The 20240-nt window shown below is 39.4% G+C and overlaps 1 protein-coding gene and 2 pseudogenes across 3 annotated transcripts; all 3 read left to right on the top strand.

The window, feature by feature from the left end:
• LOC308334689 (transcription factor HES-5-like) lies at positions 1 to 660 on the top strand (annotated as a pseudogene). The gene is made up of 2 exons: positions 1 to 122; positions 238 to 660. The product of its transcript is annotated as a transcription factor HES-5-like (transcript).
• Positions 661 to 8792: 8132 nt separating this feature from the next.
• Positions 8793 to 9453, top strand: LOC308330041 (transcription factor HES-5-like; annotated as a pseudogene). Its single transcript has 2 exons — positions 8793 to 8914; positions 9034 to 9453. The product of its transcript is annotated as a transcription factor HES-5-like (transcript).
• A 7108-nt stretch (positions 9454 to 16561) lies between these two features.
• Positions 16562 to 17171, top strand: LOC308333991 (transcription factor HES-5-like; the record flags this gene model as incomplete). The annotated part of the gene is made up of 2 exons (XM_080790547.1): positions 16562 to 16639; positions 16752 to 17171. The coding sequence occupies exons 1-2, from the start codon at positions 16571 to 16573 to the stop codon at positions 17169 to 17171; spliced, it is 489 nt and encodes a 162-aa protein (XP_080646673.1). The 5' UTR covers positions 16562 to 16570.
• Between the last annotated feature and the right edge of the window lie 3069 nt (positions 17172 to 20240).

The following is a 20240-nucleotide window of genomic DNA, read 5'->3' as shown; positions in this document are numbered from 1 at the left end:
ATGAAGCCAGTAGGGATCAGATTCTCTCTACAGATACCTCTACAGCACAGAGATCAGCCATGGCTCCTACAATCACTTCACCAATCACCTCTTCTAAGGAGCTCCTGACTCTGAACCACAAGGTAAATTGAAGACTCAACTGAACAGACACTTAAATATTGTTCATAAAGTTGTACCAAATGTATGTTGTTCTTCTTCAGAATTTGGTTATTAATGATGTCTTTCTTCTTTCTGCAGATAAGAAAACCATTGGTGGAGAAGTTGCGCAGAGAGCGAATCAACAGCAGCATTGAGCAGCTCAAGTCTCTCCTGGGTTCAGAGATCCTCAAACAACAAGCTGACTCCAAGCTGGAGAAAGCAGCAGACATCCTGGAGATGACAGTTTGCTTCCTGAGACGACAGCTGCGGTATCAACCTGTCAACTCAGCTCCTGTCAATCAGGGATACTCCAGATGTTTCCAAGAGGTGGTGCACTTCCTGTCCAAGGATGAGGTGAAGATACAGTCCCAGAGAAGACTGCTGGACCACTTCCAGAACCTGCAGTCATCCACTGACAAGAACATGATGGAGACATGTTTGCCTAAGCTGAGTTCTCCAGTTCAGTCCAGCATCACCAAAGAGAAGAGTTCAGTCAACATCGCCCTCTGGAGACCCTGGTAGTTAACTACAGACTGGAACTCCAACCTGAACAGTTGAGTTGACCATATTGGTCCAATCGAGAACTGAAAAATGCAATATTTTAATAATTGTTTTATTTTTTCTTTATTTGAAAAGATTTTCATGAACATGTAGTTCATGGCCAATGTTCTTTCGTGCTAAACTCCTACAATACTTTGGCATGAACAGAACACCATGCATGTTGCATGAATGACCTGATACATCAGAATGATCTGATATTAATGTTAGCTCCAAGCCTAGCTCTTGCCGTTGTGACTTATTTCAATGCTGGAATATATAAACTTTACTGTCCTTATGGACATTTTTCCATTGTGGATTAATTAAGACTGATCTGTAGTAAGATCGATGTCTAATCTACTACTATACTATCACCATAATATTAGTGTCACTAATATTTGTATTAGTATTATATTTTTTTAAGATCAAATTGATCTAAAAACATTTCTCGATTTCTCATTGAAAATGTTCCATTGTGGACTAGATATCATGCTTCAATCTGAATGATTAATTAAGAATGATCTGTTGTAGGATCAATATTTTAAACTATAAGCACCCTACTGTCACTATTTTCCAGTGATGCCATATGATTAATCTTTCTCTATGGATGTTATTGATCAATATGATTGTTTTGTCATCACTCTGTGATTAGCTAAACCTGATCTGTTTTAAGATCTTATTTTGTTTATTATGCTTATCTGAAGACAATGTCTTCATGTCTCTCATATGATTGATTAATGATGATATATGTGATCTGTTGTGAGATCAATACTTATAAGCACCATACTGTCACTATTGTCTAGTGACACTAATGTTCTTTATGATGAATCTTTCCTTACGGATGTTATTGATCAGTTTAAATCACTCTGTGATTAGTTCATCTTGATCTATATTAAGATCTTATTTCTTCAGTTTACCTTTATTACTATAAAGTGCAAAGTGTTATAATGCTCTTGTAACCACCATCTTGGACTACAAAACAATAATGGAATCTTATGATTAGACTGATCTGTTGTAAGATCAATATGTCTATTTTATCCCTTTGTTTTAAAAGGGGTGATTAAAATCATACTGTCACCATTTTCTAGTGACACTAAAAATTTTGATTATTTTCATAATGATGTAAATCTTGTAAATATCATTGACCGAACTGGTTGTTTTACTTTTTGTCATCACTCTGTGATTAGCAAAACCTGATCTGTTTTAAGATCTTATTTCATTCATTCGTTTTTGGATTTTACCAACTGCAAAGTATTATGGTTCTCTGACTCTGAACAAACTCTACTGTGAAATGGAAAGTAATGTTTACCCACAATGCTGTTCATTTAATCTTACGTCTCTTATAGGGACCTGACTTCTCATTGTACATCCTCTACTCTAATTGAGTACAGTGTATTGGAGAAATATCCAACTTATTGTTGTGATGCGTCATCACTTCTAGGAATGTATACGTACCTGATGTGACTCATTGAGTCTTTTCAATAAACAAACATAAACTGACATATTTTTGCCCTCTATTCATTGACAAAGACCTCAAAGTTACAATAGTAAATTCCAACACCACTAGTCTTTTGATAAGATTTTCTATCTTTATATAGGTCTGTTAAATGTATAGCTACAGATTATGTTACACTGGTGAAGATGATAAGGAGAGAGTTTGGCTATTAAATCTCTATGAAATGGAAATCTATTGAAATGCATTGGTACAAATGAAAACGGCTAACTCATTCATGCAACACTATTTTAGATGGTTTGTCTTAAATCATTTTGCGGAGTCATTTTTGTACAGTGTGTCTCAAGATTCCAGTGGTTTGATAGAAAATCAACTATATCCCAAATTGTTGCTGGTATACTGTTTCTCTCCTATAAACAATAACGCCACTTTGTGTAACAAATAAAATATGATGTATAAATAAATAAGACACACTTCTTTCCATTGAAAGCAGTCAATAGACATAGTGTGGGAAACCAGAGAAACCTCACTCGCAGAGCCCCTGTGCGACAATAGATCCAGACCTCTACCCTGGGGGAGTTAGGAGTGTCAAGTGGCAATAATGACAGTGCAACTACAGGGCAACGCTCTGTGGATTTGTCTATATGGACAACCAGCCAAATAATGTATCTACATTTAAGAAAATATTGTCCATAACGAACACACTATAATGTATTTCCATAAACCGAGAATCAATGTAATGATTATTTGTACAGGGCATTCATTACTGGCCTATCTTAAACAACTGTTAAATTATATGTATTGGGGGAGGGGGGGGGCGGTCATTAGGAACTGCTAGGATATATTAACATTTAACTAGGCACACTTCTATTGTTCAGTGAGAGCTCTGCAATGAACAGAGTGTGGGAAAGCTCTGGAGAGCAGAGTCACAGTTCAATGTCTTTAGCTTCCTCAACCCCACCAGCACCTGACTATTCTCAGAGGGGAATTGGCACACTTCAAAAAGGCACCGCCTCAAACCCCCAGCAATCTCATGTTTAATAATGAAACATTTGTCAAGTAATTCAAGGGCAGCCTGTGTTTTGTTGATTAATACAATATTAAAGTGACGTACTTGGCCTTATAGCCAAAACCTAAAACAGATATAGATATAGAAAGATGTGGACGTCTGTATTTGCTAAGTTATTGATTAGCGACTTGCATTTTTTACAATGTTTAATGATAAATCCACAAGCAGCCAATTAGATCATTTTCCTCCAGATGGTATGTGACGTCAAGTTCTGTCTCCGCAACAAAGAGTCAACCGCCGTCACTAAAGGTCCATTCAAAGTCCTTTTGTAGTGCACAGAACACAGGAAGTGTGGGAAACTCTGACCAACTCTCTACTCACAGGACTTCCAGCAAACAGACAAGAGAAACATCTGTTTAACCTGAACACCTTAACTTGAACAAAGACAAACTTTAAAATTACATTCATGTGTTGTATTTCACAAAATCAAGCTGCACATTTCTAAATTATTTGAATTAATCAAATTGTGTTTTTACAATATTTGTCTTATTTTCCAAATACAAAGGCTACAGGTTTAGACAGCATGCCAGCTATTTGTGAAAGAAGGAGCTAGTTATGCTGCAGGATCACATTGGAAAAGGGTGTTTTATTACCCTTCAAGTGATGCCCTGGGTTTAAGTTATATTGTGATTTTACTTTTTACTTACTACTTTTATCAAAATCCAATTTAATCAAATCAGATTAAATCAAATCAAATACAAGACAATGTGAATTGGCTGAGATTGTGCATTATGGGAAAAACTACTGAAAGTATCCATATGAAACAGTTAACTTTAAGTAGTGAAAATGAAATGTCATGCAATGCATTATGACATGAAGAAAGGTGATTTTTCCATCAGGTCACATGAGACAACATATTCATATTGTTGTCTTAAGTTTAGATGTAAAAGACGCCTACATTTTGCTGATTCAAGTTATGAAGAATTGAGAAAGAAAGAAACAAGGAAACAAAGTCAGATACCAATTAAGAAGGTATAATATCAAATAAAAATATATTGGCAAATGTATTGTACATAAGGTTCATGGTTAAAATAGCAACAAATGAGAACTGCTCATTCAAGTAGCTTTCTAATGTAATTGTTTATACATGTAATTTTGACAGATTGATTGATGATTGACCCCGTCCAGGATAGGCTTCAAATGCCTATCCTGTCTCCTCAGGAGACATAAACAAAATAATTAACTACGTTATACCATGTTTAATGTCAGTATCACACATGGATAATGGGATGAATACTGAATAGTGTTTATGTGTAATATCTTGAAGTAGAAACGAAATGTGCCTATACTATTGTACAGTTTTGACTTGGTCAGTAAATTGTGTGGATTGTTCCATGTTAGATGATGATCTTTCATGTGTGTGATGTGATGATGAGCGTGTGCTCAGTCAAAGTCATTGATCTCAGCATCAGGCAGAAGATCTGATCTCTCTACAGGGTCACCACTTTCCCAGATTCACACAAAGCCTCTGTCCAGTTGTCCACCTGTTCCCCTGAGATCTAACCATAGTACGAGCATTGAGCATGTGGCAGCACACTCCTTATTGTCCTTCCTGACTCTCTGATTGGCTAAAGACTGTGAGAAAGTCCAACCAGACCCAGACCCACACATTCATATGTAGATTGGCGACTATAAATAGGAGGGATGAAGCCAGTAGAGATCAGATCCTCTCTACAGAGACCTCTACAGCACAGCACAGAGAGATCACCGCCTGGCACCACTTCACCAATCACCTCCTCTAGCACCTGAGTTTAAGGTAAATTGAAGATTCAACTTCATGGACATTTAATTCCTAAGATGTTTGTACTTATTCAAGGCTCTGTTATTCTTCAGAATGTGTTTGTTAATGATGTCTTTCTTCTTTCTGCAGAAACAAGCTACACAGAGAGTGAATCAACAGCAGCATTGAGCAGCTCAAGTCTCTCCTGCATGGGTCCAGAGATCCTCAAACATCAAGTTCACTCCAAGCCATGGAGAAAGCAGACATCCTGGAGATGACAGTTTGTTTCCTGAGATGACAGCAGCAGTATCAACCTGTCAACTCAGCTCCTGTCAATCAGGGATACCCCCAGGTGCGTCCAAGAGGTGGTGCACTTCCTGTCCGAAGATGAGGTGGAGATACAGTCCCAGAGAAGACTGCTGGACCACTTCCAGAACCTGCAGTCATCCTCTGACAAGAGACTTGTTTGCCTCAGCTGAGGTATTCAGTTCAGTCCAGCGTCACCAAGAAGAATAGTCCAGTCATCATCGCCCCCTGGAGGCCCTGGTAATAAAATACAGACTGGAATTCCAACCTGACCAACTGAGTTGACCATATTGGTCCAAGATTATTATAACAGAATTGAACATTTCAATAACGAAGAAATTGTTTTATCTTTTTCTGTATTTGAAAAGTTTTTTTTATGAACTACTTCTTAGTTTGATATTTACAATGTCATGATATGCAGAAAACTGCCCATTGTGTCTTTCATGCTGAACTATGACAATACTTTGGCATGAACCATGCATGTTGCATGAATACCTCAGAATGATCTGATTCTATAATTACTGTAAACTCCAAGCCCAGCTCTTGTTATGCTGTGAACATTTTCACTGCTGGGATTATTATTATATTATAATAATATATTATCTGATTGTTATAAGAACTTTACTGTCCTTCTTATGTGGAATAGATACAATACTGTAATCTAAGTGAATAACACTGGTCTGTTTTAAGATCAGTGTGTCTAATCCTTTTGTTTTAAAAGGGATAATTATAATCATGTAGGCCACTGTCAACATTTTCTAGTGACACTAGAAAATGTCTAGCTACTTTTTGTAGCTACTTTTTCCTCATTGAAAATGTTCTATTGTGGACTAGATATCATGCTTTAATCTGAATGATTAATTAAGAATGATCTGTTGTAAGATCAATATAAACTATCCTTTAAGGGACACTTATAAGCACCCTACTGTCACTATTTTCCAGTGATGCCATATGATTAATCTTTCTCTATGGATGTTATTGATCAATATGATTGTTAAACGTTTTGTCATCACTCTGTGATTAGCTAAACTTGATCTATATTAAGATCTTATTATGTTTATTTGCCATTATTTTTACTATGTGAAAAGTAGTATGGGTATCTGACTCTCAGACTATGAGTTATCATTGTACATCCTCTACTCTATTTGAGTACAGTGTCTTGGCGAAATATCCAATTTATTGTTGTGATGTGTCATCACTTCTATTTTCCTTTGGGTGAGGAATTTATACCTGATATTTCAATAAACAAACATAAACTGACATCTTTTTGCCCTTTGTCCTTTTCTCCATTCATTGATGAAGACCTCCAAGTTAACTCCATGTTACAATAGCAAATATCAACATCAGCAGTTTTTTTTACATGATTTATGACTTAATATCAGTAATGCATATGGCTACAGATAATGTCACACTGAAGATCTAAAGGAAGAGAGTTTGGTAATTAGATCTCTATGTAATGGGAATCTATGCAAATGCCTTTGCTTGCCTTGAGGTAAATGCAAATGAAAACAGCTAACTCATTCATGTCGCACTATTTTACAAAGTCATGGTTTGTCTCACATCATTTCACTAAATCATTTTCAATCACTGACTCAATTTTCCAGTTTTCTAGAAGACCAACTTAGATCACCAAATGTTGCTACTACTGTTTATCTCCTAAACAATGACGTCATTGTGTAACTAATGTGACACAATGTAACTAAATAAGACACACTTCTATTGTCTCTCCATTGAAACCAGTCAATAGACAGAGTGTGGGAAACCAGAGAAACCTCACTCACAGAGATCCAGATCTCTACCCTGGGGGAGTCAGAGGTTGACAGGGGTCTCTATATGGACAAGTATTGATCCACACATGTACCACACAGGGCAAAATGTGGGGTATTATTGTGGGTATTATTTAAAAATATATATATTCATTAAATAATAATAATGGAGCTGGGGGGGCAACCTTGGGTGTATGGGATTTTCCCCTGCTTGTAGAAAAAAACAGGGATTTGGGCAGGGAAACAAATCTAAGCTACCTTCTATGATGACACTGAGCATCATGAAGTTACTGAAAGACCCACCCACCGGCTCAGACATAAGCAACATTGTGAAATTTTCAAATATAATTGTCTAGGTGAAAATCACACGTGTTTAGTGTTCTAGGGTTAAAAGTAAAGGCTTCCAAATTTTCATAATTTCCTCAGGTTTATCTTTGAGTATGAATCAAATTCTAAGTGAGTTTCTGTCATCTCATTGAGCCAAAGCTTGACTGTGGGCACCTCCTGGCCTCTTTCTTCTTCCCACATCCTCAACCCCACCAGCACCTGACATAATTCTCAAAGGGAAATTGGCACACTTCAGGAAGGAGCTGTCTCAAACACAAAGCTTCATGTTTCATGTTTAAAAATTTAACATTTATCAAGGAATTCAAGGGGAGTAGACATAATTGTAATACTACACAATTAATATTATACTCTAGAAATATCATACAAAGTATTTGTGACTTGAAATCCTCAAAATTACCCAATGAGGTCTTTTCCCTCCAGATGGTTTGTGACGTCGTGTTCTGTCTCAATTACACAGAGCTAAACAGCCGTCAGTCACTAAAGGTCCATTCAAAGTCCTTTTATAGTGCATTGACCACAGCACACAAGAGACAGTGTGGGAAACTCTGACCAACTCTCTACTCACATGACTTCCAGCCAACAGGCAGGAGAAACATCTGCTTCCTCTGAATACCATCATTTATGCCATTTAATCGGTTTTGTGTTTCACAGTAACAATCTGCCAGTTATTAGGTTACTTTTGTGCACATTAAAACTACGTAAAAAAATATATAAAATGAGTAAAATTATATTGGGATAATATTCTGAAATACAGCCTCAGTGTTAAGATTGTACAACATTGACAAAGGCTTGTATTTTATAAATGTAAATACATCCTTGAAAATATATCATTTTGTTATAGAGCATACAACTATTTCAGCAAAGCATTCATTTGAAAAGTTATTTGTTTTTTCATCACTGACATACAATTAGCAATCATTTTCTATGATTTATATTTCAAATATTTAAATGTGGTTTTTTTTGGTACTTAATAAATATACATATCAGTTTCCCACATGTGATGGGATAATTAATGTGTGTTCTGTTTGTACCATGTTAAAGTAAAGCAGAATTGTGAGATAAGTGCCAGATATACAAGTAGATACAGAATGTGCTATATATATATACAGTGTTGACGTGCCAGTCAGTAAATTGTTCAGATTATTCTATGATGCCCCATTAAGTGATGTAATGATGAGCGTGTGCTCAGTCAAAGTCATTGATCTCAACATCATGGCAGCAGATCTGCTCTCTTTACAGGGTCACCACTTTCCCAGATTCACACAAAGCCTCTCTCCAGTCGTCCACCTGTTCCCCTGAGATCTAACCATTGTCCCTCAGCAGTAAGAGCATTGAGCATGTGGCAGCACTCCTCATTGTCCTTCCTGGCTCTCTGATTGGCTAAGACTGTGAGAAAGTCCAACTAGACCCAGACCCACACATTCATATGTAGATTGAAGACTATAAATAGGAGGGATGAAGCCAGTAGAGATCAGATCCTCTCTACAGAGACCTCTACAGCACAGAGATCAGCCATGGCTCCTACAATCACTTCACCAATCACCTCTTCTAAGGAGCTCCTGACTCTGAACCACAAGGTAAATAATTGAAGACTCAACTTTATGGCTTGAATTTCATTCTAAAATGATTCTACTTATTCAAGGTTATGTTGTTCTTCAGAATGTGTTAATTAATGATATATTTCTTCTTTCTGCAGATAAGAAAACCATTGGTGGAGAAGTTGCGCAGAGAGCGAATCAACAGCAGCATTGAGCAGCTCAAGTCTCTCCTGGGTTCAGAGATCCTCAAACAACAAGCTGACTCCAAGCTGGAGAAAGCAGACATCCTGGAGATGACAGTTTGCTTCCTGAGACGACAGCAGCAGTATCAACCTGTCAACTCAGCTCCTGTCAATCAGGGATACTCCAAGTGTGTCCATGAGGTGGTGCACTTCCTGTCCAAGGATGAGGTGAAGATACAGTCCCAGAGAAGACTGCTGGACCACTTCCAGAACCTGCAGTCATCCTCTGACAAGAACATGAAGGAGACATGTTTGCCTCAGCTGAGTTCTCCAGTTCAGTCCAGCATCACCAAAGAGAAGGGTCCAGTCAACATCGCCCTCTGGAGGCCCTGGTAGTAAACTTCAGACTGGAACTCCAACCTGATGAACTGAGTTGACCATATTGGTCCAATATTACTATAACAGAACTGAAAAATGAAATGCTGGCAGAATTGTCATCAGGAACTACTTTTTAGTTTCATATTTAGAATGGCACGGTCTGCTGAAAACTGGACAATGTTTCTTTAATGCCAAACTCTGACAACACTTTGGCATGAACAAAATGTATATTGCATGAATGACCGGATATATCAGAATAATCTGATATTAATGTTTGCTCCAACAAGTCTATAGCTCTTGTTCACTGCCAGGACTTTTTTTTAACTGATTGATCAAATTGATCAAAAATCTTTACTGTCCTTATTTTCCATTTTGGACTATAATAATATAATCAAAGTGATTAACTAAGACTGATCAATATGTCTAATTTATCCTTTTGTTTTAAAGGAGGTGATTAAAACCATATCGTCACCATTTTCTAGTGACACTAATATTTTTCTATATTTGAAAAAACAAGAAAGATCAAATTGATCTAAAAACATGACTCTTTCGCATTGAAAATGTTCCATTGTGGACTACAGTATATCATGCTTTAATCTGAATGATTAATTAAGAATGATCTGTTGTAAGATCAATATGTTAAATCACCATTTATGGGATACTTAAGCACCCTACTGTCACTATTTTCCAGTGACGCCAATGTTATATTGATGATCTTTCTTTATGGATGTTATTGATCAATATGATTGTTAAGCATTTTGTCATCACTCTGTGATTAGCTACACTTGATCTATTTTAAGATCTTATTTCTTAAATTTGCCTTTCATACTAAGTGCGAAGTGTTATTGTGCTCTGAACCAACTGTGGAATGGAGAGGGTAATGTTTACCCAAATTACTATTTATTTCACAGTATGTCTTACATCTCTCATAGAGACTTACTCATTGAAAACCCTCTACTCAATTTGAGTACAGTGTATTGGAGAAATATACAAGTTATTTGTGATGTGTCATCACTTCTATCTGCATTAATTTGAGGAATGTACATCTGATATTTTAATAAACAAATATCAACTACTACATATTTTTGTTCATTGTATTTCTTCTCTGGAGAGCAGTTATGTCTTTAGTATCAGCAACCTTACCAGGACCTGACTATCATCAGCGGGAAATTGATACATTTCAGGGAAGAAACATCTCAACCCCCCACCCTCATGTTTAACAATAAAACATTTACAAATTAATTCAAGGGGGGTGCAATACTGTAATATTAGGCCTACACTATAAATATTATACTAACAATGTAGCCTATTACTTTATACATGTTTCTTTAAATTCCAGAGACACTCATTGAGATCCTTTCCCCAACACATCTTCACCGTTATTATCATCAATGGGATATCCTGAAGTCTGAACACATTAGATATCTGTCATGTTTATCAACAGTAATCTACTGATTTGTCCTAAACAACATGCATAAACAAAGATTTTTAACTAGGCACACGCTATTGTTCAATGAGGGTTCTGTCAATGAACAGAATGGCAAAACTCTGGAGAGTCACAGTTACATGTCTTTAGATTCTCAATGCCACCAGCACCTGCCTATTCTCAGAAGGGAATTGAGGGAAATTATTAGCCTCTGCTCTTAATCTTATACCAAATTTTTGCCATCTATCTCTCTCTATGTCTCTCTCTCTCTCTCTCTCTCTCTCTCTCTAAACAATAGAATAGAATAGTTTTTGCTCAAAATACTGATCATGTCTCTCATGGAGACGTTTACACTGTCTTGGATACATATTGAAGTTATTGTCATGATGTGTCATCACTTCTATCTACCTTGACGTTCGATTGGTGTGTTTATATTAATTTACCTATTACCTTTTCAATAAACAAACATCATTATGCAATTTACTTGTCCATTGCGTTAGTTCTCCGTTCACTGATAAATGCCTCCCATTTGGTTCCATGCAGGTACAATACCAAACATCACCTTTTATGTGACATGGCATGCTTATCTGACTTTATATTAGTCCTCTGTGTATACAAATGAATTTGAGGTATTATATTACAAATGGAAAATCATTACTCTTTTGCAAAGTCTAGTTTGCAAAGTTTGAGTTTATCTCATTTCTTAATCATATTACATGTTAATAAATAGCATAACAAGTAGCACAAATGCTGTGTGGCATTTGGCTACATGTTTAGGATGTAAACCTATTTATTTTTGTTAGAATTTTCTGTGCCTCTATAGTTTATCATTTTTTCTATACTGCAGGTCCAAATGAATGTTGCAATGTGTCATCTGTTTTCTAAGCTATACAATATGTGAGGTATATTTTTTTTATAACCTAAAGCAAACTGTTCCCATTTTGAATTCAGTTGCAAAACATTGTCATGGGTCGAAATAAACTATAGTTCCATTTATTTATAGTTAACTCATAGGCCTATAATTTATTTTCTCTGTAGGTCAATTTACCATATTTATGTCCCTTTCACTATATTGTCCTGAATTTCTGCAACTCTATATAAAACACATTGCGAAAAATGCTAGTGACTCGTTGAAATGGTCTGGTGGCGCTGTCCATGGTACTTATATTTTGCTCAGTCAAGTGCAGGACAATTTATAGACATCACGATCAAATAAAAGAGTAAACGCTGAACTTTATTGTTGGGATAAGAGAAGTACTGATATGTATAGGCTACAGTATAGGCCAACCACAACGCCTTCACAAAAGGCAAAATAATTATACAGACCTGAAACTCTACATTTTCTATTTGCCGTATATAGGCTACATTGTAGACAAGGCGCTTATAGTGCAAATGTTGCACAACTGATCCAACCACCAAAATATGGCATCAAAGACAACATTTCGCAGAAATAAACAAACCTTATCCCAGACATTACGCGCAGCCTGTAGCTGCTTATAGCTATAGTCCATATGAAACGCGGCCAGTATATATGTCACCATGGTCTCCACAGCCGGCCTTGGGTCCGCGGCGACGACCTCGGCGTTGACCGCTTGGATGTGCCCGTACGCCGGCGGCCGTGCTGGGCCGACGCGCTCCTCTGCAGGGCCGTCCTCTGTTGCACGTAGAAGCGCTTGATCTCCTCTCGTTCCGCGGGCTTCAAGCGAGCATGGAGCGACAGGTGCCGAAGGCTCTCTTGAAGACACTGGGAGAATCCGTCAGAGTAGCTGGGCGCGGCCCTGGCCATGGCTTTCTGCCTGAGAAAACCCACTACAATCTCCAATACATCGGCCTTCTCCAGCCGCGAAGAGCTCCGTCCACCGCTTTGCTCTCCAGGGTGAAGAAGTGTTCTGAGTTGCTCGATGCTTTGGTTGATGCGGTCCCTCCTCACTTTCTCCACCATCACCTTTCGTAACTGGGGAAGTAGACATGTTCATTAGCAATTGAATTTAATTGTTAGCAATTGAGTCGACAGTTGAGCTAACTATATGATATGACTATGAGTGGTATAAGGCAAAAGTTTGAAGTTGCTTACCTTGTTGGAACTGTTATTCTCAACAGAAGTATCTTCGGGCCTGTTTTCGGTTACAGAAGCCATCCCAAACGGTAGAAAATATACACACAATGTCCTGTGATCAGCAAGCATGCAACTAGTGCATGTGTTCTTGGTCAATCTGAGCTCCACACTATAAAGGAGCGTATTTATGGGCCAGGAAAACCCATGGCGCTCCTATATGCGTGGACTTTTAGCACCTAAGACTTTCCCACACTCTGCGGTGAGTAGGTACTGTAATAAAGTCTCCCTTCACCCCAGCTTCCTCTCTTTTCAAACAGAAGTGTGACCAGAAAGCGTGCCATCGTGACACCTAACTCTATGGCGCCTCTCGCCATGTCCACGAGCGCGTATGGTTTAGCCTACTGTGAGAACCTTTGATCCCTACGGTGGGAAAAGAGGAAACAGAAGTGCCGATGCACACGTTCCATGAACATCAAAGGCGCAGCGCTCGATAATAAACTCGGAGGAATCTATCCACGCGCCGCGCTGCAAGGGGTGTCGGTGATGCGCAAATGCGCATTCGTAAGCACAAACTTTGAGCAAAGTAAATGTCAACTATGCTAACTGATCTGGGTTGAGAGATCAATTTAAGGGGGGGGAGAGAGAGAGAGAGAGAGAGAGAGAGAGAGAGAAGTGGAAACAAAATGTATGAAGTTTAAAAAATATCTACGTTGCACATTGTAGGCCTACACGAGGCTTTACCAAATTAGGGGGGGGGGGGGGCACTGGATATTACATTTTACAAATAATTATAAGAAACATTAAGAATCAACTGTGCAACTACTGCACAAAAATGAGAACTGAGGGGTGCCCGCTGCATGGCCACGTGGTCCAGGCGCATGGCACATATAGGCTTTGGCGGCCTGACAGTGCGTCGCGTGTTCGACGCGCGTTCATGACAACCTTTACTGCATGTCTCTCCCCTTCTCTCTTTCCTGTCCATCTTCATGATTGATTGATTGATTCTTTATTTAAGTGTCATGCTTCCGAAGAAGCCCCGCCCATATGGATTTACAGGACACTTTTACCAGTTTACATAAACAATGACAATAAACCGACATGACAGTTTGCAAACAATGATCAAGTGAATACCAAACTGACTAATACACCCCAGGTCCTTACAAGGCAGAATACATAATATAGCCTACAACATAAAATAAAATGAAATACACCATTAGGCCTGTAACAGGACTCCAGGAGACACATGTACCTACTTGAAGAGCTGGGATTGTCTCTGTCTTCATTTGTTACTATCAACAAAGGCAGAAAAGCCAAAAACAAATCTTTAAAAAAAAAGAGATGAGAACTGAACTGAGCTGCACTTTCTAATTACATACTTGCAAACTGTACCATTGAGTGGCCTTGAGATGAATGTCTATATTGAGGGATGTTGGGGTTCAATGGCCTGTCTGGGTCAACCAAAGAGTATAGACTATAAAAATGTCCCTTGAGACAGACTGTCGATGGCGCTGTTTCCTTAATTTGACATGGGTTCTCAGATTCATACAAATGAGCCCCAATGCCTTACAATGACAATGCCTTACAAACACTCTCCAAAAAGAGTTAGAAAACATGATTAATCCATAAAATGTTCTTGTGGGTGGATGTTGGTTGTTGTCCCAGACTTGCATCATTCCTGACTTGTGGTCCTCTTTATTGTCCCATCACAGTTGTAAAAGGTGTAAAAAAGTGGGTGATTTTATTTTATTTTATTTTTTTGAGGGGCGCTATGTTTGTTTTTAGTCCTGTAACGAAGTGGTCCTCCGTTACTGATATTTGGCACATTTAAGTATTTATATTTGCACACAAAGAAAGAGTCATGAGTTGAACTGGTTTATTGAGAGTATTGTGAACATGAAAATGTAATATGAGACTGTGTTATGGGTACTTGAATACTGACTGCTTCTGTTCTGTCTGTTCCAGTGTGTTAGGGCAAAAGAGTCCCCAGGCTACCAGAGCACCATATATTGGTCTGGACTGGACCACAGTGAAATGGCCAGGGGGTGTTTGAGTTATGTATTGGAGCTGCTAATGATAATGGGATATGTGGTTTATCTTGCAATAGTGGGCATAATTGATATTTACTTACCGGTGTAGTGATATAGATTTATAGGCTCATGTGATGTGGGTTATGTGGGGTTCAGAAGTGTTGCATGTTTAACCGGTAATATGGTAGAGTCTGCACTGATTGGTTCAGCTGCCTATAAAAGGCTGCCAGGGAGCACACACCCACTCAGTGTTAGATTCAGTGCAGGGCATGGTGGAGCTGCACACCAACATGCCCCCATTTGTTTGCTGTGTGTATCATGCCATTTCCCATGCTGTACAACTTCTTTTGGGAATAAACCATGGTGTGGCTGCCTTTTACATCCTGACACTGTGCTCATTTCCAGCTGCTTATCGGGCAAACACTACAAGTCCAATGTTTGTTTTAAAAACGCCATTGATAATGAAGGGAAAATGTACGTCATCTTGTCCCTAACACAAACATTAAATGTGTGATTTTTTTTTATTCCATGAGAAGAGAGGATAAAGGCATATAGACATATACAAATTACACCTACAAAGATTATACCTTTGCACCTGCGGGTTCCTTTTCTGTTGAATGTGCAAGCCCTTTCTTCTTTCATCAATTAACTGCAAGTGTGCCTTCTCCCTTGAGACAGGCAAGATAATGACTTTGACATCACATTATACGATACTGAGGCAGAGAGGTCAAATGAGGCTGTGGTGGATGATTGAATGCATCTGTCTGTCTATGTGAAGTTAATATTTGACATGTGGAAACATGAATAAAACACACTTGTCTTGAGTATAGTTCCTTTGACTAAATGATTATGTTTGTCCACGTGAAGCCTCCGTATACCTCTGTGGGCGTACAAAGAGGAGGATGGCATTCATTCATCCAGTACCTGACTGTAGACTACAGCATTTGCCTATCCTAGCTGTGTGTGTTGGCAGCAAAATAAACCAGCAGTTTACTACGTCTGATCCTTGTCTCACACTATATCTGGACTAGTTTTACATCTTTGGTTATTGTATTGTCTCCTTTCACAATGTTTCAGTTGCAACACAATCTTCACAAAAGCAACCCTGCATAGATTTAAGTATGTATTATAATAGGCCTACTTCAATAATAATTACAGTAGCTGTTTCGTGAGTTATGTCAAAAACAAATGAATGATTATTTGGAGTGATAGCTGCTATGTGAATACAGCATGTGCCTTATCTTTATGTCTTTAGTGGGCCCCATATCAAACTGTCTCAGCCACTCTCCATCTGCAGCAGTCAGGTCAGACAGAGGGAATGTTCCCAGGTAATAAAAGACTAACGACCTGCTTGTGTTGAGACTGTACCTTAGATAGTAGCCCTACCGTTCCCTCTGTTTAAGGCCACGGGGCCAGTTAGCCATGAGATAATTGATACCTCTCCTATTGTTGCGGCCGCCTCGCCCACTGGCTTCGGAGTGTGGGAAAGCTAATCCAGCCTGGGACTCATGGCTTTGTAATGCTAATGTCAGCTATAAATAGGAGAGAGGGGAACCTTGCTTGGATCACAACTCACTGCTCTCTCTCAGAGAAGCTACTGTACTCTCTCTCTCTCTCTCTGTCAGAATGGCACCTACCTCTACCACTGCCAGGGATTCTAGCTACTCAATGCTCTCTACCAAAGACAGACACAAAGTAAGTTATACATTCATAGTAATGATGACATGATTAATTCCTAAACTATTGTGTTCATGGCTTCAACTCAAAGAACATAGACCTGACCAAAGTATTTTTCTCTTTCCTGCAGATAAGGAAACCAGTTGTGGAGAAGGTACGCAGAGACCGCATCAACACTTGCATTGAGCAGCTCAAGGCTCTGCTGGAGAAAGAGTTCCAGAAGCAGGACCCCAACGCCAAGCTAGAGAAGGCTGACATCCTGGAGATGACAGTGGCGTTCCTCAAGCAGCAGCTGCAGCGCCACAGCGCAGCCCCTCGCAGGGCCCACAGCGAGGGCTACTCACAGTGCTGGAAGGAGACACTGCACTTCCTATCCGCTAGCTCCTTGAAGGAAGTGTCACTCCCACACCTCCAGTACCTCCACCCTGCCCACAGAGCTGACCGAGACCTCTGCCCCAACTCTCCTCTCTCTGCCCAGCAGCAGCTCCACAGCCAGAGCTCAGACAAGCAAGCCCACAGCACCAACAAGACAGTCTGGAGGCCGTGGTAGATGTCTCACTCAAATTGAATGGACATTTTGCATTCTGCCAACGATATCTCTACACCAAATGCTGTCTGTGTGCTTTAGGTCCTGCCTTCAGTGTTGCTGTTATTTCTACTCCTGTACGGAACTGCCTCTGCAATGTAAAGGCTCAAATTGTCCGTGCCTTACAGGAAACTGGAGTATTTCTACTGTGAAATTGTAACTTTTCTTGTGTAACTGACTCCTGTGGAGTCAATAGAAATACTTTTATTGTGTAACCGACTCCTGTGGAGTCAATAGAAATACTTTTCTTGTGTAACTGACTCCTGTGGAGTCAACCTCTTACTTTGCATAATATGCATTCAAGATTTATTGTCCTATCTGTTATATCTTCCATGTGAATCACATCTGATTGTGTCCTTTTGTAAAGGAAAATATAGTGAAATACAATTGCTTCATGTGATTGGTGTTGAGCTTGAACAAATTGAGTTTGGTTAAGCCACAACAAAAATAAACACATTTTATAATTTCAGATATGGAGTAGGCTATAGTTCTTCCTCCCTGTGCTCCAGATATTCAACATGAAGACTCTGTTTTTCTTGACAGATATAAATAAATAGACATGTATCGAAGAATAAGTAACATTGAAGTAAACATTTTCTCTTGATGCAATTTCCAACATATCTGGCTAGTATGTTATGAGGGTATGGCTTCATTGCAGAAACATATGACAATCATAAGATGATGATAATAGTAATACATGACAAGAGGAAATAGCCTACCTACTTAAGTAAAAGTATAGTATAGCAATATAGAAATACTCTGCTACAAGTACAAGTAGGCTACTATTCATGCAGAATGTCTCATTTCAAGTTTTCAAAAATATTTTGAAAATAGCAAATCTACTATTTTCCAAAACAGCCAATATTGTCTCTGAGATGTAGTGTAGTAGAAGTAAAAGTATTGGAAATACTCAAGTAAAGTACAAATACCTCAAATGTACTTACCGGTAGTTACTTTCCACCACTGGAAATTCTGAAGTATTTGCAGAGGTGATTATATTTTCTCAAAACCTACCAGTTTCAACTCTTCAACAATGGGCTAAATGTTCATACAGTATAGCTTTGGATTAAACGGGCAATAAAGAGAGCAGGTGATTCCTTTTTTCTGCAGTCAGTGGTGTCACCGTGTCAGGGAGAGTAAAAAGAGATCAAAGACAGGCTGCATGTTCATACATGCAAATGAAAGCATCCTGCATGCTTAAAGCGTGTGAGCATTCAATATTGTGTGCACATGTTTTGAGTAATCAAACTTAAAACCCGATTCTGAAAGCGTGCCCCCCCCCATCTCACCCCCTCCCGTGTGTCCGAGGCATGTCCGTTTTGTGCTTTTGTGTACTAAGCCCCCGGGCTGCCATTGAGCAGTAGGCTCTTGTCAGGTCGGGTTTCATCAAACAGCTGGCAGGCTGCTGGAGCTGGTGGGTGCGTCTCTCCCCCTGGTGTGGAGCCCATCGCTCCACAGCTTTCCCACACTCCTGAGCCACCCTCTTCCCTCCCCTTCATCCTGAGGACAAAGGAAGTGTGCCGTGTCTAAATTACCCAGCCCCCTGAGCTACTATGGGAGAATCGTCCTGACCCGGTTACCTCACCACCAGCTCCACCCTGACTCCCCCACCCTTTACAAATCTGTTTTTGGAGGGAAAACTACAGCTCATCAGCCTGATGTTTGTCATCATCAGATAATCCTTTGAAAACTTACAGGGGTCACATATTCTAATTCTGCAACTAGTAACTATAGCCTAACTAACTATGTGGTAATACATTCAAGACTTAATTTTCCTATTTAAAATTATCCCTCTGATCTTATTCCAGATGTGTGCGTGCATGCGTGCGTGTGTGTGTGTGTGCACGTGCCTGCATGCGTGCGTACGCCTGTGTGTGTGTTTAGAAACTACACATCACATTGTATTCCTTAGAAATTATAGGCTATAAATAACAGAAAGAACAGTAGGTGACACACTACAGAACGTATTGGCTTAGTGACACAACAACAAGACTTTTAGGGCCTGGGCCTTTGTTTGAAGTTGTTGGTGTTGATGTGACAGGATGGCTTGTGCTTGCAGAGGTCCTGCATGCGTACCATTGTGGGAACCCTCTGCTTGATTTAAGGTGTAAGTCAGGTCTGCCTTCACCAGCTGATAACTGTTGGGTTTGTGTGTTGTGAGCAAATGTGCACAGACCTGACAGAGACACAGTGACAGGACTACATAGTGATACACACACGTGCACACCACAGATGCAAGAGTTTGTCACTCTCTTTCTCTCTCACACGCACACACACACACACACACACACACACACACACACACACACACACACACACACACACACACACACACACACACGCGCACGCACTCTCGCGCACACACACACACACACACACACACACACACACACACACATACACACAGGGACAGCGAGTGTATTCTGTGGCAGTGTCATGCACTCGTTCCTTCTGCACACGCACATGTGTGGCAGACACACGCACGCACGCACACACACACACACACACACACACACACACACACACACACACACACACACACACACACACACACACACACACACACACACACACACACACACACACACATAGCTTGATGTTATCTGTTGTGACAAACAATTGGTTAAGGAGTGTGGGAAAGCAAGAAGGCCTCTAGACCCATGAGGTCAATGCTGTTTCAATGGTTTGCACAAAACTCTCCCCCGACCCCACGATCACTGATTAATGAGCTTAAAATCCCAATCAATAATCCTTACATCAGGCCCAACTTCGCCACGTGATTTATGATTCCAAATGTCATGGTAGGCCTAATGATAATAATGATGGTTGTTGTGTAATAGAATGTTTAAATATACAATCAATCAGTCTCATTGGAGGGATTCGGATTATCTATTGATCACTTCTCGTTGCTCTTGTAAGAACTGCCTGTGTGTACCAGATAATGGAATCTTCTACACCTATGCCAGTGTACCATAAAATTAAACATATTTAGTTATACAGTATACTTGTATATCAGTGTACTAGAAAGTAAAA

This window comes from Protomyctophum bolini (genome assembly GCF_963924005.1).
Source record: "Protomyctophum bolini genome assembly, chromosome: 2".
NCBI classification, from domain to species: Eukaryota; Metazoa; Chordata; class Actinopteri; order Myctophiformes; family Myctophidae; genus Protomyctophum; species Protomyctophum bolini.
This window is presented reverse-complemented; position numbering and strand designations above follow the sequence as displayed.